Genomic DNA, 25,091 nt, shown 5'->3' on the forward strand with positions numbered 1-25,091 from the left:
CCCCGCTCCCCGCCCGGCCCCGGGCCGAGCTGCGCGAGTCGGCCCCGCCGAGCCGGCCGGCCGGGGGCGGGGAGATGAGCGGCGGCCCCGCGGCAGCGCCCCAGGTAGATGCGCCGCCCCTCGCGGAGCCCCGGAGCCTCCGGGCCGGCCTGGCGCCCCCCGCCGCCCCGGGCTTCGGAACTTGTGGGCAGTATTGGGGCGCCTTTAATTTATAGCGTGTTTCGTTTTCCACAGGATGGGGAGGGACGCGCGGCAGTGCCATCGGGAACTGGCTCTCCGGTGAAGTAGGAGCCGCCGGCCGGCCGCCTGCACCGAGCCATTCCGCGCCGCGGCCGCTCAGCCTCTGCCATGGCCGGATCCGGCGCGTGGAAGCGTCTCAAATCTCTGCTACGGAAGGATGATGCCGCGTTTTTAAATGACACCAGCGCCTTTGACTTCTCGGATGAGGTGGGGGACGAGGGGCTTTCTCGGTTTAACAAACTTCGAGTTGTGGTGGCCGATGATGGTTCTGAAATCCCAGAAAGGCCTGTTAACGGGGCGCACCCGGCCCTCCAGGCCGACGACGATTCCTTACTGGACCAGGACTTACCTTTGACCAACAGTCAGCTGAGTCTGAAGGTGGACCCCTGTGACAACTGCAGCAGACAGCGAGAGTTACTGAAGCAGAGAAAGGTGAAAACCAGGTTGACCATTGCTGCCGTTCTTTACTTGCTTTTCATGATTGGAGAACTTGTAGGTGAGTTGTGTGGCCAACTCACTTTCCATTTACCTTGTCCGGAGGGTTGTTGTCAAGCTTTAGCTACACAGGATTTGAGGTTTAAACGTTCTTTTCAGGAAGTTTGTTATATATCAGTATACCGATCTGATGATATGGAAAGGCCACACGGTTCCAAAGTGCAGATCAACCTAAGTACAACATAAACTTTCAGAGATAACTGACATTTTCTTCCAGTTCTCCAAACACCGTGACATCTACTGTAAAGCTAAGGACATGAGCTTCATCGTTTATCATTTAACTTCCTCTTTAAAAAATTTTTTTAAAAATAATAATGGCCAGGTTAATTTTTGCAACCTTTAAAAATAGTAAATGACCTAGAATAACTTAGAATCATAAAATTATGAAGGTATGAAGTGACCTTACTGAACACCTGCTTTACTTTCTTTTTCACACTTAAGGAATCTGAGGGCCCAAAAGAGGTGTAAATAAGTTGTGAGGACACTTAGCTGGTTAGTGAAAGAGCCACATCTACAGTCCCGGTCTCTATTTTTTTTTTTTTTTTTTTTTTGTGTGTGTCTGCATTTGACTTCAGGGGTCTCTTCATACTCTTTCCTTTTGTATTTATAGCCAAGAGATTTTCAGAATTAGCTACTACTAACCTTTAAAGTTTTTCATTATAGTGAGGATCTGAAAGGAAACAGACGGCTCCCCCAGGGTTTATGAACTTGGTTTTTTCACTTTTTAATTACTCAAGTAATACATTCTCACTATAAAATACATTCTTAGAGATTAATTTCACAGTCACATTAGTGTAATTGCTAACTTCTCTTAGTGACAGTTTACAAAGTGACATAAAAGCAAGGATGTTATTCTGCCATGTTTCTTAACGAGAACCCATGATGAGAATAGAGGTGGCAGTCCAGATTAAGATGCTGGCTGGAGGTTGTATGTGGGAAAATTATATACATTTCCTACCTCATTTTATACCTCCTCCCCAGTCCTCACTTCAGCCATGCTGGCCTTCTTTGTCCCTATGGCTTACAAAGCTCTTTACTGTCCCTAAGGCCTTCAAACTAGCTGATCCCTCTACCTCAGTGGCTCTCAAATTTTTTAATCTCACTATATAGTAAGAAATACACTTAACACTGTGCCCGGGTGGGCATGCATGCATACATATGTAGGCATGTATGTACACACACACACACACACACACACATATATTATATAGCATATATATGTATAATTAAGACAAAAGTCTTATTTCTTGTGATGCATTCTAATATTTTTTCAGTTATCCCCCCACCCCACTTAATTGATTTCGTGTTCCACAAAATAGATCAGGGCTTGCAATTTGAAAAACACTGCTTAACCTTGAGTGGCTTTTCCCAAATCTTCTCTTGACTGGTGTCTTGACATTCATATCTTACTCCAAAAGATACCTCTGAGAAACCTTTTCTGACTAAAGTAAACATCTCCTCTCTCCTGTTCTGTCCCCAACTTTAAAAGCCCAAAGCATGAGATTATCTTGTTTGTATATTCACTTGTTTAATATCTCTCTTCTGCTGAAATGTAAGCTGCGTTCTCAGCACCTAAAACAATGACTGGCACAGAGTTGACACTCAATAAATTTGTGTTGAATTAATTTTTATTGTGTTAGAGAATTATAAATGCTTAAGCTATAAAGAAATTAAAAGGAGTTAAGCTGTAGCTGATAAGGCATGGCCTCAGCAGACTAAGATTCAATGACTTGCCCAAATTCACACAGCTAGAAAGTTGAGTCAGTCAGACTTAGTGATTCTTGAAGTTAATATTTAATATTTGAAGTTAAAGTCACATTAATCACAATTTTCCCCCTTAAAATTATTTTACCTAAGTAAAAATTAAGATAAAATTGTTCTGACATACTATTTTTAAAATCTGTTATTTGGTAAATGTGGTTTTGTGAAAGCCACAATAAGTATTTTCTTTCAAATATTTGTTTTCAAATAGAAAAATCTTTTGTTAATACAGAAATGCTAATACTTAGGATAAGCATTAACAAATATTCAGAATATTAGAGTTAAATTGTATATAGTAGAGCATTTATTAAAGTGTATCAAAAACACTTAGAAATAACGTATCTTATATAGGAAGTATGGAATAATGTAAAAAATGAAGTAATTTAAAGATCTGAAAGAGAAGACTTGATTTTGAATCTTGGCATTGCACTAATTTGCTCTGAGACTTTAGACAGGTCTATTCTTCTTTCATTCAGCAAGTATTTTTTGAGTACTTAACTCTATGCCAGGCACCGTATTATGTATTGTGGTATGCAATGCAGACAAAACTATTATAATCCCTACTGTTTGAAGCACTTAGTCTAATATAGGGCACAGATATTAAATACATAAATAAATTTAAAATTCATATGGACTTAAGTGTTAAGAAAAAAAATTAGGTAGTATAAGACATTGTAACCAAGGGGACATAGTTTATGTATGAGCCAGGTATAGTTAAACCAAAAAAAAGAATGGTAGGAGTTACCCAAGCAAAAGGAGTAGAGGAGTTTTCCAAATGAAGAGAACAGCATGTACAAAGGTCCTAAAAGCCTCCAAAAAGAAGGCAAGTTTGGCTCGAATATAGTAAGAAAAAAGGAAAAGAGACAGGAGCGCCAGGTCAGGTTGGTTCTGATAGACCATGTTAAGAGTGCAGTTTGTTTTTTTTTTTTAAGTTTATTCAATTTTGAGAGAAAGAGAGAGAGTGAACAGGGAGGAGCAGAGAGAGGGAGACAGAATCAGAAGCAGGCTCCAGGCTCTGAGCTGTCAGCACAGAGCCCAATGCGGGGCTCGAACTCACGAGTCGCGAGATCATGACCGGAGCTGAAGTCAGAAGCTTTACTGACTAAGCCACTCAGGTGCCCCAAGAGTGCAGTTTTTAATTATAAGTACAACGAAAAGCCAGTGGAGCCTTTTAAATGGAGAATGACATGATGGGATTTATCTTTTTAAAATACTATTGTGGCTCTTATGTGGAGATGGATTGGAGAGTGCAAGAATGGAAGCAAGTAAACTATTGCAGGGGTCCAGACAAGAAATGATTATGGCTTGGATTAGTGTGGATGGACTGAGAATCATTCTAGAGGTAACATTAACAAAACTTACTAATGGTTTAGATATGGGGATTAATGGGAGAGCAGCATCAATAATGATTCTGAAGTTTCTCATTTAAGCATCTGAGTGTAGGGAAATGTATGTCATTTATGAAGCACGGAGGAAATACAAAGCAGGATATAGGCATCGGCTCAAGGGTTGTTTCAGACATTTTAATTATCAATTGTATGTAAAATAGCCAAGTAAAGATGCCTAGTGAGCTGTTACATATGAGTCAGTAGTCCAGAAGAGAGGTCAAGTTAAGAGATACAGTGTGTAATGTCATCAGAATGTGAAAAACCAGCTAGAAAACCCAGGTTTTGAGGAACTCCAACTTTGGAAGTCAGGCAGAAGACAAACAGGTATTCCAGAATCTCAGAAAATAGAGTATTTCCAAGTGGAAGTAAGTTGAAGCTGCTGAAAGGTCTAATAAGATGAGAACTAAAATATCCTTTGGATTTAGTAATGGTTATTGATTAACAACTGCATTTTTATTGGGAGTGAAAAAGCTTGAATGAATGAATGAAACAGACTTCCAGATAAAGATAGCAAATGAACTCATGTATCTAAATGTACTTTCTCCTGAAGCCTCTCTTAAACTATAATAAAGGGAATTTTAAATACACACACACACAAAACCGTATATCCATCCATATGTGTATGTGTATGTATATCCACAAAGATTGGGAAAACTAGAGACAAAATAAATTTGGGAAACTAGAGAGGGGGGAAAGAAGTAACTGACTTAATAGACCCTAGGAAGCCAGCTCCTAAGCAAGCAGTTGGGGACATCCAAGAAGCAACCTAATTCATCAGAATTCATCAGAAATACCTAGAGAATTTATTTGTAAGTTTGTTTATTTATTTATGTATATAGAGAGAGCACGAGTTGAGGAGAGGCAGAGAGAGAAAGACAGAATTCCAAGCAGGCTCTACACGGACAGCGTGGAACCTGATGCAGGGCCCATAAGATCATGACCTGAACTGAAATCAAGAATTGGACGCTTAACCAACTGAGCCACCCAGGTGCCCCACACCTAGAGAATTTATTAAATAAAACACAAATTGCTGGGGGAGAGTTTCTAATTTCGTAGGTCTGGGATAGGGCCTGAGAATTTGCTTTTCTATCAAGTTCCCAGGGGATGCTGATACTGCTGATCTGGGGACCATACTGAGAACTAACTACTGCACTTCAGAAGCCTCAGTAGGCCCAGAATTGTTTGCACCAGATACCTCTAGGAGTGTGGGTAAAGAGGAAGACTAAGGAAGCTAGTTAAACCCTGTTTAAGAGCCAGTCGGATATAATAATATAATTCCTATCCAGAGAAATAGATTATTTATCAACAAGAATAGGCTAGGGCAGCTGGGTGGCTCTGTTGGTTGAGCGTCTGACTTCTGATCAGGTTACAATCTCACAATCATGTGTTTGAGCCCCACATCAGGCTCTCTGCTGTCAGCACAGAGCCCACTTGCGATCCTAAGTACCCCCCTCTCCCTACCCCTACCCCACTTTCGCTGTCTCTCAAAACAAACTTAAAAAAAAAGATTAGAAAAAGAATGAGCTGTTGTAAAAAAGAAAATCAGGGTAAAGAGCTTTTCAACAATAAAACAAAATTTTTAAACTTCATAGAAGTTAGAAGAGAAGATGAATTAAGGTAATCTCTTAGAAAGTAGAGCAAAAAGATAAGAGAAAAAACGTAAGAAAATTAGTGTATCAATCTAAACTCCAAGTAATAGGAGTTTGAGGAATAGAGAAAGCAGAAGAAAAGAAATTACCAACAATATAGTTTAAGAAATTTCTCCAGAACTGAAGGGTGTACATTTCCAGATTAAAACAGTCAACAAAAACCCAGCAAGTTGGGTGAAAATAAACCCACACCAAGGCATATCATTGTGAAATTTCAGAATACAGGGAACACTTTGTTATCTGTTGCCTCAGGCAGCTGCAGTGTTGAACAATTCCCTGTGATTGTTTTTGACAAACCTTCCTTAGGGTTTGCATAGGGCAGATCCCCAAGTCCAGTGAAAACAGCCTTGCTAGTATGGCCTTCCAGGGAACTACCAGACAGATCCAATAATGCTAGTTCTTTGGGATTGGGCTTTTTAGGAGCTCTAACCCCATTTGATACCTTGCAGTGGCTGCCAGACTGATATTTTCACTGTGCTTGTTGGTTTTCAGGACTACCACAGAGCTGGAGAGAGGGAGATGGGTCCAAGGCGAATTAGAATGCCACAGAGCTCATTGTTCTTATAAAGATTCAGTCATTTTCCTTGAATTAATACTTCCTGTGTCAGCCTTTGGTTAATTTCCAGGGTTCTGAAAAAGCTGATTTGGACCATTTTTGCACATATTCTCCCTGCTTTTGTGGAGGAGATTGTTTTCAGAGGTCCTTAGTTTGCTAGTTTTGCTGATCATTATCAACACGTGGCTCTTTAAATATGTTAACTAAAATTAAATAAATTCAACTCCTCAGTTGCACTAGCCATATTTCAAATGCTCAAAAGTTACATGTGACTAGTGTCTACTCTACTGGACAGCATACATAGAATATTTTCATCATCTCAGAAAGTTAATAGACAGTACAACTTTGAAGTATTATTTTTATTTTATAAAGAAACTGAGGCTCAAAAGTATTAACTAACTGGCTGAGAGTTTCAGAGAGTCTAAAATCTCATTAACTACCAAGTTATACTTTCTCTTAGTGATTTTAGCTTTTTAATGTCAAGGGAATACATAAAAGCTGGTATTTGTATAGAGCACACTGAAGTAAATGGATGTGATTTCAAGATCGCCAGCTTGTGTCCTGCTGCTCTTGGCTGTGCACACTCATCCCAGAAAGAGAGGGAACAGTGGCTCAGCACACTTATGTGTCATAATACCCTGACCATGAAGTTCATTGTAACAGTGATTCTCAGAGGTACCAAGACTAGAAGCGTCGATGTCGCCTTGGGAACATGTTAAAAATAGAGATTCTCAAGCCTCATCCAGCTCTATTGAATTAGAAATTCTGGGAGTGGGGCAAGCAATCTGCAGTTTAACAAATCTTCCAGGTGATTCTGATACACAAAAGTTTGAATGCTTGGCATTAAAAAGCTTATTTAATGAATGGTGCTAGGAAAATTGATTCACCATAATAGAACAACATACATATATGTATACACACACATACACATCTATGAAATGAATTTTACATGCTACATATACATATAATGGCTGGAAAATCAGTGTTAAAAATTGTACTCTAAATACCATGTTTAATCCTTCTGAAACATTGCTGTCTATAACCAAGGGAATCAGTTAAGGTACTAATTAGTTAATGTACTCATGTACATTAAAAAAATGTCTTCCATTTAATTTTGTGTTCAAACCCTCACAACAAGTGAGTATCTACCTTTACCTTTTTTGTAATATTTACATATTGTGGTTATTAATTTCAGTGTCTAATAGGATTAGTAGTTTGAGTAAAAGCTGCAGTGCTAAACCACAAAAATTTCTGTGTGTTAGCCTCCAATTTAGTGGTACTTAATTTTTTAAGGTCATTGACTCCTCAGAGAATCTGTTCTTAGAAATGAAAATTTTCTTTTTTTTAATTGTTTTTAAGGTTTATTTATTTTTGAGAGAGCGAGCAAGCAGGAAAGAGGCAAAGAGAGAAGGAGAAACAGAATCCAAAGCAGGCCTCAGGCTCTGAGCTGTCAGCAGAGTCGGATGGGGGGCTGGAACTCACAACTGTGAGATCATGACCTGAGCTGAACTCGGACTTAACCAACTGAGCCATCCAGGCGCCCCATGAAAGGGATGTTTTCATCACAAAAATATATACATATTTAGTGTTCTGTATAAAATTTCCGAATACCTTGATTTAATTGTGATTGGATAAATATTTAATTGAAAGTTGATGTTTTGTAGGATGTTACATATTTTTGGTTTGATGGCTTATGTTTATTATTTTAACTAACGTATTCCTTCTTCTCTCTCACCCTTACTCCAAGGTGGATACATTGCAAATAGCCTAGCAATCATGACAGATGCACTTCATATGTTAACTGACCTAAGTGCTATCATACTGACCCTGCTTGCTTTGTGGCTGTCCTCAAAATCTCCAACCAAAAGATTCACCTTTGGATTTCATCGCTTAGGTAGGTAATTGGAGTTTCTTTTGGTTTATCAAGTTTTATAGTAAAACCACAATGAACTATAACTAACCTTTGATTAACTGAAATCTTTCTGGTGATAACCTATTTGAAAAAAGCAAATGACAACAGATGAACAAGATTTATTCAGATACATATATTCCAGGGTACATTCAGCCTAGTCAGCTAAACTGCTTACACATGTAAAATTATATGGTAATCATTAATCTTTAAGTGTTGTTCCCTATTTCCTGAAGATGTTATCAGAAAAAAAGTTTACCTTCATTTTATTCAACCAGGCAAAACTACATGGGTTTGTTAATGTGTATTATTAACTTTTTTCTTTCACTTCAGGTGTTCCAACCAAAGCTACTGTAGCCCAGATCTTAAGCAGTACTGTCATAGGTATAACATATACTGTGTGGCTGACCTTCACTGCTGCCACTGTATCAATATAATTCTGTAAGTGCTGACAAAGATTCTTTGCTTGACCAAAGTTTAGTCAGTTTCCTGAACCTTCTCCCAAGCCCATCTGTGCACTTCCTTATAAAATCTTATTTTAGCAAAAACCCTTCTAAGCCAATTTAACAGCACCCCCACTCTTAACGTCTGATGGATTATCCCCTAGGCGATGTCTCATTGCACTGGCTTGTGTCTAGCGAGAATTCTGTTATGTCCGTTTAGCCAGAGTCCCCATACTCCTGATGTTTCCCCTTAGTAATTTTCCATCCACTGACTGCCACCTTGCTCCATGGCTGTAAATTCCCCCTTGCTTATTCAGTATTCAGCGTTGAGCCCAATCTCTTCCCCCACTGCAGAGTTCTGTTACAGTGGTCCTGTAACCTATCTTGGTAGCTTCCTCTCCCTGAATAAAGTCTTCTTTACCATGTGTTGACAAGTGTCATTAAAATTTTTTCTTTCACTGTACACATATTTTTATTTTACTATTTTGAGCAAATAAGAATTGAGTTAAAATCATACATTGTTATCCATACAACTCTTTCCTGTGTTACTGTGTTTTTAGATTTTTTACTTATTTTTAAAATATGTATAAGGCAGTTACTTGAACTAATATGTGAAATGCCATATATCCAGATGTCATTTGCTTAGAACCCAAAAACTGACATTTAGGTGGCTTCAGCAAAACCTATCTTAAAGAACCAGAATTAACAACTTGTAGTTTAATTTTGTAGAGACACTGACACTCTAATATATCAGTATATCTGCTGTCACTGACACTGCTAATATATCAATCAGTTCTTCCCCTTCTTGGTTACTTTTTAGCGTAATCTTAACTAAGCTCTAGGTCTTCTAAAATTTAGTCCCTGGGCCTTCTGTGTAAAACTTGACATTGTGCCTTAAAGGCTATATATTTCAAAGAGCTATCCTGATTATCAGATTGGGAAATTATTTGGCATCCCTACCCCTTAGCTGCTTGCTGTACAGGAGAGCTGATGCCCTGAGTGAGGTGTTTCTGTTGTTTGTTAAGCCACTGCATAGCGTACATTGGGATGTGTTCCTAAAACACACCCCACTGTGTACCAACATACTGTACCCTCATTTGTTACCTGATTGCCTTGCACCTTTTAAACAACTTCAAGATTATTTTCAAACTTTAATTTCTTGTGATTTAAACGCCTTCAATTTAAGATCTGACACTCAAACATAGCATCACGGAATGGGGGTTTTTACCTTCCACTACTATTTGGAAGAGTGCATTTCATTTTGTCCTGTGGCTCTTAACCTTTTAGGTTATAGAGCATTTGGAATGCTAATGAAAATAGTGGAGTTCTCCCCCAGAAACACGCAATAACAGAATATAGAAAGTCCCACATATAATAAGAACCCATAATCATGAAAATTCTGTTAGATATCAAAGTAGTACTTAGTGTTTCTCTAGGTAGTCACTTTGTTTCATCATAGATAACAAGCACTATGAAAACATGAGAGAAAACGGAACTCGCTGTTCTATTTGTCTCTGCAAGTTTCTGTGGAGAGTTGAATCTTCCTTTTTCCTTAAAAGTACAAAGTTCACACTTGTGGCCTAGACATCAGCATTTGACTCCTGTCTCTCCTGAGAGTTCCTTGAAATAAAAACAATAAAGAGAAGCAAGGGATTGGGTCACCAATAAGCAAGAAATTTCTGGAAGTTGGAAGATAGATGGGAGTGGGTTGGAGGAAGAAACAGGGAAGCTGTAGCCTAGAGGACACTGAGCCAGGAGCTGGATCAGCCCAGCAGATCTCCAAAGAAGAGCCAGGGACAGAGATGAGTAGGAGGGAGAACTGGGGCTGAAAATAAGCACAATTAATTGAATGGCTATAAATGGGAAACTGTTGCACAACCTTGTGCCTATACTAAAAGCCACTGACTTCGGCACTTTAAATTGTAGAAATGGTGAATTTTGTCTGAAGTTTTAAAAGTCATCTAAAAAAAAAGAGTTGTTAAAATCTAGGTAGATGAGTATTTCTCAAAGGTACAGAGGGACTCAAATCTTCACTAGAAGGGCCTTTTGGGATCTTCATTTTCTTCTTTGCATTCCAAAATTTTATGAGGCTATATCTAGATATAGAACTTACTTCACTTATTCTGCTCTTTGGGGGAGGATTAAAAAGACAAGGATATGTAGAATTGAATAAGGCTGTAAAACAAAGCAGTGGCTGTCTGTGTTCCACAAAATATATTGCTTCATGAGTAATCTCTTCACGTTCTGTAGGAGAACGTATGTTTATATTGGACACTTTTAAGTAGTGTGCCTCCTGTGTCTTAGGGATTCAGGTCCTAAAAAAACGCTGCAGAAGGAATCCCCTTCTGGTATGTTAACTGTCGTTGAATTTTGTTTTGATGCAGGGTAGGGGGAGGGGGTAAGACAGGAGTTGGTTTTTTTCTTTGTTGATCTGTCTTGTAAATATGTAAAGTTTATGTGTTGCAAGAATAAACAATTAATTTCTAATACAAAGGATTTCCTCAGAGAAGCCTTGTTTTCATTCTGTCCCCTCCATCCCTTCCTCTAATCCCACTCCTTATTAGTAATGATTTTTTTTAATTTTTTTTTTTAACGTTTATTATTTTTGAGACAGGGAGAGACAGAGCATGAACGGGGGAGGGGCAGAGAGCGAGGGAGACACAGAGTCCGAAGCAGGCTCCAGGCTCTGAGCCATCAGCCCAGAGCCCGACGCAGGGCTGGAACTAACGGACCGTGAGATGGTGACCTGAGCTGAAGTCGGACGCTTAACCGACTGAGCCACCCAGGCGCCCCATTAATGATTTTAAATTTGTTTCTGACCTATCCTTCCAGCATTTCCTTTTGAAAGTACAAGAGAATATATACATATACCTCACCACCTTACTTTATGTGTTTTTTATACATGTTCATATCCTGTTACCTGTCACCCTTCTTATGCAAAAGGCAGCATACTGTGTACCCTGTTCTAGACTAGAGGTGGGTGCCTGTGAACGATAGTCAGATATTAGTAGTACCATTCCTTAAATATATTTCCTTTTTGTTTGCTCATCACACTTTATGTATGCCTAATAGCATTTATCACATTTTTATAGCTGTTTTTTATGAAACCATATCTCCTAGACCATGAATGAAGTAGGAATGGAAACGTAATATTAAACTCTGTAAGTGCAGTATAAGAGATTATTAATTGTTGCATAGTCAGGCTGAGTAAATAAGGACATGAAAACTGTGAAACAGATTATTTAATATAGCTCATGAACCTCAAATCATTGTGTTTGGGGTGCATTAAGCCAGTTTCCAAACTAGGAATAGGGATATTTTGAAATTTGGGGACTAATTATTTGGGACTTGAAAACATTTATCTGTAATTCTGAAACTGTGGTCATGTTCACAAACTACACTATAAAATTTATATGATCCATAACATAACTGAGTACTGACTTCTAGATCCCTTTGACGTAGTAAGAAATTAGTCAAAAGAGTGTTTCTTCTTGGTGTCAGTCAGGGGCAGCCCTATTTGTTTTTTTTACCACTTTTAGAGTTTTGTGAATAAATTGTCTTTGGTTCAGATCAGAGATCTGCAGTTTTACTAGCTATTAAGACCTTTTGGAGAGTGATTTAATCTAAGTACAAATTTTTGCGTTTTTTTTTTTTTTTCTGTAAAATAGGAATGATAATACTTCCACTGCAGAATTGTAAAAATACATTAAGATGGTAAGGTATAAGTACCTACCTAACCTGCTACCTGGCACAGAGTAAATTCCCAATAAAAGTTAGTTCCAATCTTCTTTTCCTTCCCTCTTCTCCCTGCCCACACTTACCCACACTTTTCATATCTTTGAAAATGGTCCACGCCCCCAAATTGCCTGCCTTCCCTCCCTGCTAATTGGAATTCTTCTCTTTGTGTAACTGTCTAAGCTAGGTAGGAGAAAAGAAAGGTGATTCATCCTGATGATTAAGCAACAGTTTAAAATTTTTTTTAATCTTTTATTTATTTTTGAGAGAGAGACAGTGTGAGTGGGGGAGGAAGAGAGAGAGAGAGAGGAACACAGAATCCAAATCAGGCTCAAGGCTCGAACTGTCAGCACAGAGCCTGACATGGGGCTCGAACCCATGAACCATGAGATCATGACCTGAGCGAACTTGGATGCTTAACCAACTGAGCCACCCAGGCGCCCCTAAACAACAGTTTTTAAAGGGCACTATTTAACTCAGGTCTTTTGTAGCACTTTTGGCAATATAAAATTTATTTTAGCAAAAATCATTTAGTGAAGGTGAGAGAAAAGTGGTTTTAGTTTGAGGAGAAAAGAAAGTGGCTGTCCCAGGAGTCAGTTCCATTCTGGTGATACATTCCTTTCCTTCATGTGAACTCAGAGATTGTGTAAAATCATTCAGGTTTTTCTGTTTTTCTTTTTTTTTTTCTTTTATTACATTACAGTGGCAATTCTTTTGTGGGAAAAGGGAGAGTTGGCTAGGAACCATTATATGAGCTATTTTTAAATGCTTGGATTTATTTGACTGTGGGTATGTCCTCTTTTTCTGGAAGTTAAAAACCTTAGAACTTAATGAAACATACTATAGGAGAAATCCCACAAATCCTTAGGAGGAATAGCACTATCTGCCAGACAAGGGAAAATGCTGTTCTAAAGAAAACTGTGAAAACCCTTGCTTGCTTTCTACTTTTATCCTTCTCTATGGATTATGAGCATAATTGACTCTTATTTATGGCTTTTCTTTCACTTCTTGGGCTGAAGAAGCTGCATGGCTTAGATAATGATAGAGATAATATGAAAGGACTATAGTAAGCAGAGTTGTCTGTATTTGAAATAAAGAAAGCAAGATTTACATTTTGGCAATGCGAATCATCAACCTAGGTTAATGGCAAAGTGACAGTGTAGGAGTGTAGCAGTGTGTGGTTCCACTCAGCAAAGACCTTGGCAGATCTGGCTAGATGATGGTTGTCCTAAGGTAGGTATATAGTTGTAATGTTAATTCTGTGTAGTTTGTTATTTTATTCCCTGATTCTAAAGGAGCAGAATGTTTTCAGCTAAAAAATCTCTTCCCCCATACATGCAGCAAAAAAAAACCATCATCTCTTCTCCCAGTGATTCATTTTAACAGCTTCCTCCCACCCCCTGACAAGAATTATGCCTATTAATTATGCACATCTTAGAATTAATTCATATCACCTGAACATCTGGAAAGAATAGGTGTGTCCTAGAATGGGAGTTTTTACTAAGGCTGAAGGAAGCCATGAGTGAGGTGGTCAATGTTGGACAGCCAAACGTCAATTTGACAGTGCTGGGTACCTTGGGTGTGGGGTAGAGGGAGTGGTGAGAAGGCAGGAAATAGAAGAGAATTGAGAATAGCAGTTGAAAGGATCCAAAGAAGAACTTTGCAGTTTAGCTTGGTGTTCTGGTGGCAACAGTGGGCCACTGAAAAATGCCTTAGCCTGAATGCAGTAGGGCTGTCTGTGATTAAGTTGAAATTCAAATACACGTTTGGAAATTTTAGCCAAATCCAGCACAGCCTACTGATTTTCCTTCTGTTTCCTTCCTATCTTTTGTGGGAAGAAGGTAGTAGCATAAAAGGAAATACAAGAGACAATGTGTCTCCATTCTCCTTCCCTGTTCGTTTTTGTAAACCTCTGAAACCTGTCTTTAGATGTTTGCTATAATTTTTGAGGCATAGAAAGACAAACATTATAATTTGAAGGAAATCTATCATTATTGGCATCATAGCATTAGAAAGTTAGCAGTTATGATAGGCCAGTACATCTGGCCACACTCATAGAAAACAAAGTATGCTTGGGTTGAGTTTGGTTACATAGTTGAAGCAGATTGTTAATCATTCACTGATCGATGCTCAACAGGTTATTGAATGAATAGTAGTATACCTTGGGGAGACCAGCAGTAAATATATACACAAATACAACATAATTATAAATTATGTTAAATGCTATGAAGTAGGGGTACCTGGGTGGCTCAATTGATTAAATGTCCGACTTCAGCGCTGGTCATGATCTCACAGCTTGTGGGTTCAAGCCCACGTCGGGCTCTGTGCTGACAGCTCAGAGCCTGGAACCTGTTTCAGATTGTGTGGGTGTCTCTCTCTCTCCCGCCCCTCCCCTGCTCGTGCTGTGTCTGTCTCTCTCAAAAATGAAATAAACATTAAAAAAAAATTTAAATGCTATGGAGCAAAACGAATATGGTACTATGATGGAGAATAACTGAGGACAGAGAAGGAAGGGACTCAGTGTTTTTCATATGAACCTTGAAAACCTCTAGTTTTGGCAATTTATAGATGTGTTAAAATATGCATTTTTCACACTTTATAGTACTGTCAAAACTTGATAAGCATCGTGTGTTTTCTCCCATTTGATTTTTTTTTCTTACCATTTATTAGCCATTCAAAACCAAAACTGTGTTATTCTCTGTGTGTGAAATTCAGGGTATATTTTAAAAGACCTAAGTGATGTAATAATAAACATGTATTCACTCACCTTCCTCTTCCAGTGCTACATTTCAGTCAGGTGGAGTGAGTTAATTATTGTGTGTAAGTAGCAAAATATGTTAGAACTACTATAATAATAGGTTTTTCTAGAATTTCCATAAAAATCTTTCAAGAGTTTTAATTTATGATACATTTCCATTTAGTCAAGTTTACCTAAAGTTACCGGGGTAGTAACTTTCACAGAAATCTGGGTTGTTGTTTTTGTTTATTTTTATTAAAAAAAATTTTTTTAATGTTTATTTATTTCTGAGAGAGAGAGAGAGGGAGAGAGAGAGACAGCATGAGCAGGGGAGGGGCAGAGAGAGGGAGGGGAGACACAATCCGAAGCAGGCTCCAGGCTCTCAGCTGTCAGCACAGAGCTCGACGTGGGCTTGAACTCACGAACCATGAGATCATGACCTGAGCTAAAGTCGGAGGCTTACCTGAGCCACCCAGGTGCCCCAGAAATCTGGGGTTTCAATTGTGAAAGTTCCTGGGTCTCCCTTCAAAAGATGAAAAATCCGTATGTTATGTACTCTTTTTTTTGTTGAAAACCTTTATTGTATGTTATGTGACCAGAGACTAACCCAGAGCAAGAATGAGAGGAGTAGAGCAAGTCATAATGTGGTTGTTGATGGAAAGCTTCCCTCTCTCTTAATTGTTGGGGGGCAAAAATCTTGCCTATGTTTATCTGCATTCCATCATGTTAAAGATACTATGGGGAAAAAAATCTTAAACGCTCATTCCTCCCATTCTTGATATTTCACCAAAATCTCATTTATTCATAGTGAAAGAGCTTTTATCAAAAGAAATGATCATAGTAGTACTATTAGGATTTTTAGCTATATACTATCATCTGTGCCTTATACTTCTCAGTTATAAATCTCAGCCCTAAAAATCTATTTCAGGTTTTCTTTTTCTCCTTTTGCAGTTATCGGTATCCTGTCTAGAAGACATTTTGACAGGTGATTAGAATAAAAAATAACAGATGAGGGGCGCCTGGGTGGCTCAGTCGGATAAGCGTCCGACTTCTGCTCAGGTCATGATCTCACAGCTTGTGGGTTCGAGCCCCGTGTTGGACTCTGTGCTGACAGGTCGGAGCCTGGAGTCTGCTTCGGATTCTGTGTCTCCCTCTCTCTCTGACCCTCCCCATTCATGCTCTGTCTCTCTCTGTCTCAAAACTAAATAAACATTAAAAAAAAAAATTAAAAATAACAGATGGATGTCTTTGCTTTTCACCAAGGGAACTAGACATGAGGCCATTCCTTACTGATTACTGGAAAAGAGATATTGATACCAGGATCCTAATATGTGATTTGGAAAGTTCTAGGAATCAGCTGGATTCCATTACTCTTAACTGTGGGCAAGCATTGGGATCCCTTTATGCTACTCACATGGGTGAAAACTGGTATGGAGACTGCGTGTTCCGTGGCAGGAACCCCAGTGGGCCTTCTAAGTATGGGAATCCTCCCTACCAAAAATCTGGTCATGCTTTAGTTTGACTTTCACTTCATTTATTTATTTATTTTTCAATGTTTATTTTTGAGAGTGGGGGGAGAGGCAGAGAGAGAGAGAGAGGGAGGGAGGGAGACACAGAATCCGAAGCAGTCTCCAGGCTCTGAGCTGTCAACCCATTCACCAAAGCAGGGCTCGAACTCACAAACTGTGAGATCATGACCTGGGCCGAAGTGGATGTTTAACTGACTGAGCCACCCAGGCGCCCCTCACTTTATTTTTTTTTTAAGTTTATTTATTTATTTTGAGAGAAAGTGCAAGCGTGAGCAGGGGAGGGGCAGAGAGGAGGGAGAGAGAACCCCAAGCAGGTTCTGTGCTGTCAGTGCAGAGCCAGAGGGACATGGGGCTCAGTCTCACCAACCATGAGATCATGACCTGAGCTGAAATCAGGAGTTGGATGCGCACTGAATGAGCTACTCAGGTGCCTCCATTTTACTTTATTTTCAATGTGTTTTTGCCTTATCTGAAAGTTCACAGTAAGGTAATTTTAAGTGTTTAGGAAAATTATCACTGGGAGGTGGGGGTTGCCAGATTTAGCATGTGTTATGTGCATACACACATTCTTTCAAGACACCCAGTATGTCTGAAAAATTGCATGGGACATACTTATACTAAAAATTGTTGTTTATTCTGAAATGCAAATTTAACTAGACATTCAGTGTTTTTTATCTGGCATACCTACTAGTGTAACTGTATCATTTACCATCCAAACCAGGACACTTTTGAGAGTAAAGTGGAGCACTTTTAATAATTTTGGCCAGGACACAGATATATTGGGACTATCCCAAGAAAACTATAAAAGTATTGTCAGCCTAATTATAAGAGGTTCTGAAAGGATTTTTGATTACTGGTTTAGATTTTCATAAGCAATCACATCTTTATGTCATTAACTTGTATTACTATGAATCTTTATAAATGTAAAGTGTATGCTTTATAATTTTATATTAAGAAATATGACTAAGGCATCTTGACACATGATTGAAGTTCTCTTTTTTGGGAAGGTGTTGGGGGAAGAGTTTGAGAAGAATTGGTTTTATTTATTGAGTGAGTGAATGAGTGAGTGGGAGCAGGGGAGGAAAAGAGAGAGAGAGAGAGAGAGAGAGAGAGGAGAGAGAATCCCAAACAGGCCCTGAGCTGTCAGCACAGAACCAGATATGGGCTCAGACTCACAAAACTGCGAGATCATGACCTGAACCAAAATCAGAATTGGATGCTTAACTGACTTAGCCATCTAGGTGCCCTGGTATTTTTTTAAGTAAACGCTAAACCCAACATGGGGCTCAAAACTCATGACTCCAAGATCAGAGTTGCGTGCTCCACTGTCTGAGCCAGCCAGGCATGACAGAATTGGTATTAAATATGAATTCTAAAGATAAAATTCTCTTACTTTGTGAGTTAAATGAAGCCACCACTAAGTACATGAATTACGGTTTAAGGATATTTAATTACTTCTTTTTATTATATATATGTGTATTTTACTATCAGCAGTTATACTTAAGACAAGAAATTCTGTATGTTTTCTGTCTTGTATTTGACTTAATTCTTCTCTTCTAACCTGTGTACTTCTTGTTTTGGGGGATATAGTAAATAACCTATTATACACATTTAGCTCACCCTTCTTAATTTCATAGCCTTTTATCATCTGCCCTTGCTCAACTAACTACTTCATTTTGCAAATCCACCCATAGATATTTGCTACATGACAACTACTCTGCTGAGTACTACAGTAAATGTGACATGGGAGGAAACTGGTCCTGTCCTCAAGCTGCTGAGAGTGTGCACTTGATGTGGTAGTCTCTCCACAGCTTTGTATATTTCACATTGTTTTTCTCTGTCTTCTTAACCCCGTCTCTTTTGAAGTGTGATGATTAGTATGTCAGAAATAGGCGTAGCATGGTTTTGAATAGGAACTGTATGTTGTCTTATTCCAACATTTGTTCGGCTGATGCACAGGATTTTATTGGAATTTTGTCTACATTAATGAGAGGTGTTCAGGAAACAGCTTAAAACAACTACTAGATAATTTTTTCTGTGCTGTAACTTATGCATCAGAATAAAAATGTATCAAAGTTCAACAGATTTGAACTGCCTGAGGAACCTTTGAGCAATGAGTTGACTCAGATAACAGTTTCCCAGATTGTTTATACCTTTAACAAGATTGCCTGGTTTCTCTAAAGGAAAAATTTTCTTCACAAGTATTTTCTTGCTTTATTGTTTTGATTATCAACAGTTGTTTATATTATAATGTTGGTTAATTATTAAAAATGTAAGTACTTCCCATTGCCCTATTTGTGTTATCTTGAAAAGCTATAAAATTATTTCTACTGTATACTCACATGGTAAAAAGTTTATATGATATAAAAGCATATATAGTGCAGTCATCTCTGTCTCCCAGCCACCCATTCTTTCATAACCAGTTTTTTGTCATATTTATATATCCTTTAAGAGATTACATGTACAGATATTATATATTCTTTTTTCTTTTCACATAGTAACATACCATATGCACTCATGTGTACTTTGCTTTTTTTATGTAACACTGTATCTTAGAGTTTACTCCTTATCAGAACATAAAGAGCTATAGCCCTTTTTTTAACAGCTGCATATTATTCCGTGTTACAAGGCCCCTACTAATCACTTTATTGTTTTCAGTTGCTTGCTGTTATATACAGTGCCTGATGAACAGCTTCATAACATCTCATTTTGCACATGTGCAACTCAATTAACATGAATGTGTATATCATTGCAAGAAGAATTTCTGGGTCAAATTGTATTCACGAATAGTTGAATGTCTTATTGTTTTTATGTCTAATTGTTTTTCTTTAAAGGTAATACATATCTGTGGTAAAACTTAAAACCTTACTGAAAAGAATAAAATGAAAAATAAGTTCTCCAAGCTTCTAGCCCCACTTCCTAGATGTAACACTTTGTTGTCTTTCTTGTGATTATCAACTTGCCTAATACTCATTTTTCTTTTTTTTTCCTTGTCTTTTAAACATAAATGGCTTTATGATATTCCAGTATATGGATATATCATACTTCATCCAGTAAGTTCCTGATTGGTGGACATTTAAGATGTCTCCAGATATTTTTTGATACTAGTGAGGTTACAGTGAAGAACCATGTAGATACATGTATTTGCATACATATCATGTGTTCGTTCTATTGAATAGATTCCTTGAATCAAGGAATACATGCATTTTAAATATTGATTCATTTTATAAACTGCTCTCCAAAAGTTCTACTCGATACGTCCACCAGTATATCCTTGCTAACTCTGGCTAGTAAGATCAAACTTTTTAATCTTTATGTGTTTAGTAAATGGCAAAAACACAATCATATTCTTTTTTTTTTTTAAATTTTTTTTTTTCAACGTTTATTTATTTTTGGGACAGAGAGAGACAGAGCATGAACGGGGAGGGGCAGAGAGAGAGGGAGACACAGAATCGGAAACAGGCTCCAAGGCTCTGAGCCATCAGCCCAGAGCCCGACGCGGGGCTCGAACTCACGGACCGCGAGATCGTGACCTGGCTGAAGTCGGAACGCTTAACCGACTGCGCCACCCAGGCGCCCCAACACAATCATATTTCTATTGAACTTCTTGTATTATGATAAGTTGGTCATTTCTGTTAATTTTCTATGTGTTAATATTTGTGTCCTTTACACATTTTTGTTATGCGTTGTTCACTTTGGTAGTGATTGTAAGTGTAGTCTTCTATTAGGGAGTAGTCTGTGATCATGTATGTTAGAAATAGTTTTTTCTCAGTTTTTCATTTTTTACCATGTTTATGTTCTGTTAAATATACACAGTTTGGACCCTAAAGAGATAAGGGAAAGGTGGAGAGTGCTGGGAATGAATTAGTGGAAGATCCGGAGAAAACTACTAAACACATTTTAAATAAGGAAAATAACATGACAGAAATGATACAGTGTTTTTGTCTCTTTAGAGGAAAGATATAAATAAAAGATTGTGAAGTGTTCAGTTTGTATGAAGTATAACAACACACAGATATATCACTTTTTTTATATTTTTCCCTCCAGAGGTTTTATCAGCTATGATTAGTGTGCTCTTGGTGTATATACTTATGGGATTCCTCCTATATGAAGCTGTCCAAAGAACTATCCATATGAAATATGAAATAAATGGAGATATAATGCTCATCACTGCAGCTGTTGGAGTTGCTGTTAATGTAATGTAAGCTCTATTTTTTTTAATGTAATAGCTTTATTTTTTAGACTAGTTTTAGGTTCACAGCAAAAATTGAGCAGAAGGCATAGAGATTTCCCATATATTCCCCTGCCTTCAAACATGTGTGGCTTCCTCATTATCAGCATCCTTCAGCAGAGTCATGCATGTGTTACAGTTGATGAACCAACATGAGCACATCACCACACGGTGTCCCTAGTTTACATTTGAATTCATTCATTCTTGGTGTTGTATATTCTTTGGGTTTGGACATTATGGTGTCACACACTCTATATTGTTTTCACATCGATATTTTTAAGTACTGTGAACTGAGAGATTTTTATACATGCATTCAGTAATGTGCAGTGGTATTTTTATGTATTTTAAAATTATATATGTTAAATATGTAATTTTTCTTATGTTAATAAAACACTTGGAATTATAAATTCCTCACTAGTTTGCTCAATTATGCTGAAGTTTGACCAACAATGAGGAATTTAAGTGGGACAAAGTTTTTTTAACTTTTATTTTATAATACTTTTGTATTAATAAGATATTTTTAACTACAAACTTTTTTCCCTAAGAATTATGAAATTTTAGGTTTATACTTAATCATTTGGATCAGCAGTCAGCAAACTTTCTTGTAAAGGGCCAGACAGTAAATATTTTAGGCTTTGAGAGCCATGCAGTCTCTTTTGCAGCTGCTCAACTCTGCTGTTACAGAACAAAAGCAGCAACATGTAATATATAAACAAATGAGCATGGCTGTGTCCCAGTAAAACTTTGTGTACAAAACCAGGCATTGGGCCACATACGCTTTACAGACCATGGTTTGCCAATCCCTGCCCTGGCTTCCATTCCTACTTAAAATAAAATCAAAATCCTTACCATCACCTTTTTGATAAGATCCTGTGTACCTCTCTAACTCATATCCTAGCATTCTTGCTCACTTTAGCAACAATGGTTATCTTGCTTTTTTGAAACACGTAGAGCACATTTTCATACAAAGGCCTTTGCCCTGGTATTCCTTCTGCCTAGAACCACCCTTTCACCACCACCTGCTTCTTGACTTGATTCGAGTCTCTGCTGAGAAGGAATCTCAGAGAGACATTGTCTGACCGACCACCCCCTCCCCCCCGACCCTAGCACTCTCCATCCCTCGAAGTGCCTTACTTTTCTTCAGAATAGTTGCATTGCCTGGCAGTATTTTCTGTATTGATTTGTTGAATTCTCTGCCTTCTCTACTAGAACAGAAGCTAGTAGAGCTTCTACTGCTAGCATGGGGATAGGGATAGGTCTATCTGATTCACTGTTTTGACCCTAGCACCTAGAATAGTACCTGCTATGCAATAGGTGCTCAGATATATATTAAATGAATGAGTTCCATGTTGTCTCATTAGTGTCTGATTAGCAATAAATATTTTTATCAATACTGCTAGGAAGAATAATAATGTTTTCTTTTATTTTTGACAGAATGGGGTTTCTATTGAACCAGTCTGGTCACCACGCCCATTCCCACTCTCTGCCTTCGAATTCTCCTACCGTAGGTTCTGGGTGCAGACACAACCATGGGCAGGACAGCCTAGCAGTGAGAGCTGCATTTGTACATGCCTTGGGGGATTTGGTACAGAGTGTTGGTGTACTAATAGCTGCATACATCATACGATTCAAGGTAATAGGATTGCTAATTTTTCTATTTTAAAATATATTTAATTTCAATATTAAAACTAAAGGTAATTGTCTTTTATCAGTATATTGGACACCAAAGCTAGTCTTACTCATTTTGCATTTAGGGAGGCTTAACTGAGCCACCAGTATAGCTCTTTTGCTAACACTAAACACAGTAGTATCATTTCACAGAGTAACAATCTGTAGCTGGCTTCAGTACCACCTTCACTCAAGTTTAAACCTTGTCCCTGAACTGCTAGGTACTGGCATGTGTGCTGGACTAGAAATCCAGAGATTTGTGTTCTAGTCTTGGCTCTGCCATTAATACTTTGAGCAAGTATTGAGCAAGTAAGTCCCTTAACTCTAAACTCTTATTTATTAGGTTTATTTATTTTGAGAGAGTGCACACAGGCACACACATGCACAAGTAGGGGAAGGGCAATAAGAGAGAGAGCAAGTGAGCGAGAAACTCAGTCTCCTCACTCAGCACAGAGCCTGACGCAGGGCACTATCCCATGACCGTGAGATCATGACCTGAGCTAAAATCAAGAGTCAGACACTTAACCAACTGAGCCATCCAGGAGCCCCTCTAGATCAGATAAGTGGCTGCTAAAACTCGTTTGAGCTCTGATATTCTCTGGTTCTGGTTGGAAGATTTAGGGAAGGCACAGAGGAAAGCAGTAGAACAAATGATTAAACCTCTGGAAATAGGTCTTACCAGGAAAGGTATTTAAACAATCCAGGAAAGAGTCACAGTATCTAAATTTAAAGGTATTCTTCAGTCCTGGCAAAGGCAGCTAAAGAATGGGGGACATGGGGACAGAGTATGGCTTGTTTTGCTTTACAGTCTGTTTTATGTCAGCCTGTACTTAATCATACAATTTTGCCCTGTCACCTTTCAGCCAGAATACAAGATTGCCGATCCCATCTGTACATATGTATTTTCATTACTTGTGGCTTTCACAACATTTCGTATCATATGGGACACAATAGTTATAATACTAGAAGGTAAGCTCTCACTAATATCCCCCGTTGTGGGTTTATTACTTCCCTAAATCAGATTGGGGGGTGGGCGGGGCACTCTAGGGTAGGTAGGAGTCCTGTCTTTTCTTTTTACAGATGCTTATAGGTTATAGTAACACCACTTTATGTGTATATAAAATATAAGAATTGATGTGCTCTCCCATCTGTTACCTATTCGATCCTTATAATCACTGAGAAAGGTAGGTAAGGTAGACATTATTATCCCTATTTACCAACAAGGAAATTGAGGTTCAGAGGGGTAACATAACTTGCTTAATTAAGGTAATGCTGCTAATAAATAAACTATGGAGCTAGGACAAAGATGCAACTCTTTTGAGTCTTAATACAATTATGTCTACTGGTTTATTAATTCCTTAATTCCCATTTAACTTGCTATTTTGTTATATTTCCTACATCCCTACTTATATTAAGTATATGCCTATATTTTCAACAGTACGTTCATTATCATTGGATGTTCCCTTTTTTTCATTTTTTTTCTGTCTATCCTGGCTTTTTTTTTTTTCAACGTTTGTTTATTTTTGAGAGAGACAGCGTGAGAGTGCAAGCTGCGGAAGGGCAGAGAGAGAGGGAGACACAGAATCCCAAGCAGGCTCTGTGCTATCAGCAGGGCTCGAACCCATGAACTGTGAGATCATGACCTGAGCCAAAATCAAGAGTCAGACACTTAACTGACTAAACCACCTGGTGCCTCTATCCTAGCTTATTTGTTAAATGAAGTATTCAGGTTTGATATATATATTTTTAAGTTGATTTATTTTGAGAGAGAGAGAGAGTGCATGTGCACGTGTGCCAAGCGCAGGTGGGGGAGGGGCAGAGAGAGAGAGAGAGACAGCACCCAGCCCATCGTGGGGCTCAATCTCATGTGGGATCATAACCTGAGCCAAAATCAAGACTTGGATGCTTAACCAACTGAGCCACCCAGGTGCATCCTTGTCTTAAAGTATTAAGATATTTTAAAGTATTCATTTAAACTGAATTTGGTAAAGCCGTTTGAGTTCTTTGGAAAAAAAAATTCTATCAGTTATATATAACTTTTTCCCCCAAATAAACTTTACTTATAAATGATATATTCTAAACTAATAGGTGTACCAAGCCATTTGAATGTAGACTATATCAAAGAAGCCTTGATGAAAATAGAAGATGTATATTCAGTGGAAGATTTAAATATCTGGTCTCTCACTTCAGGAAAACCTACTGCCATAGTACACATACAGCTAAGTATGTTGCTGACGGTAAATCCTGGGGTTGGTGGACTTTGTCTTTGGAATTTAATTTAACATTTTTGCTTTTAAATAAGTAGGAAAATTGTTTCTGCTGGAAAGGTTTGCTTTAAGGGAGGGTTCAGACTTTTCAAAAGGTGAGTTGCAGATCAATAATGGCAGCCGAGCAATAATTTTCAATCTCTTTAAGATGAGACATTACAAATTGATTTTTGCTTTCAGATTAAAGCATGAAGTTTATCTACCATGCTGTATTTCTACATAAGAAAAGCTGGATCTGTTTTATTTCTTTAGGTCATTTCACAGATTGATGCTTTTTATTTATCAAAATAATACATGCATGTGGTTTATTTTTTTTTAAAGTACAGAAGACTTGCAATTGATGTCCAGTATTCTTTCTCTGAGAGTGGACTAGAGGGATTGGAATAATGACAAGCCATCCTTGCTTTTTAAGCTGGTGTGCTTCTCCAAGAGAGGAGCTTCAAGAGGGGAGAAATCAAACTAATAAAAATAGGTTCACTGTAT

The 25,091-nt window shown here is 38.2% G+C and overlaps 1 protein-coding gene and 1 pseudogene across 4 annotated transcripts in view; one reads left to right on the top strand and one right to left on the bottom strand.

Annotated features, from left to right (window-relative positions):
- LOC115515993 overlaps positions 1–25,091 on the bottom strand; it is a 62,762-nt pseudogene that overhangs the window by 17,041 nt on the left and 20,630 nt on the right.
- SLC30A4 (solute carrier family 30 member 4) overlaps positions 34–25,091 on the top strand; it is a 29,902-nt gene continuing 4,844 nt past the window's right edge. The window contains exons 1-7 of one of the 4 annotated variants that reach the window (XM_030318281.1): positions 34–104; positions 235–736; positions 7,837–7,983; positions 20,490–20,643; positions 22,108–22,306; positions 23,205–23,310; positions 24,430–24,564. In XM_030318281.1, coding sequence (XP_030174141.1) covers positions 349–736; positions 7,837–7,983; positions 20,490–20,643; positions 22,108–22,306; positions 23,205–23,310; positions 24,430–24,564 — 1,129 coding nt within the window. In that variant the 5' untranslated portion in view covers positions 34–104; positions 235–348. The other 3 variants (XM_030318280.1, XM_030318284.1, XM_030318283.1) reach the window with 3 other exon arrangements.

This window comes from Lynx canadensis, chromosome B3 (genome assembly GCF_007474595.2).
Source record: "Lynx canadensis isolate LIC74 chromosome B3, mLynCan4.pri.v2, whole genome shotgun sequence".
NCBI lineage: Eukaryota > Metazoa > Chordata > Mammalia > Carnivora > Felidae > Lynx > Lynx canadensis.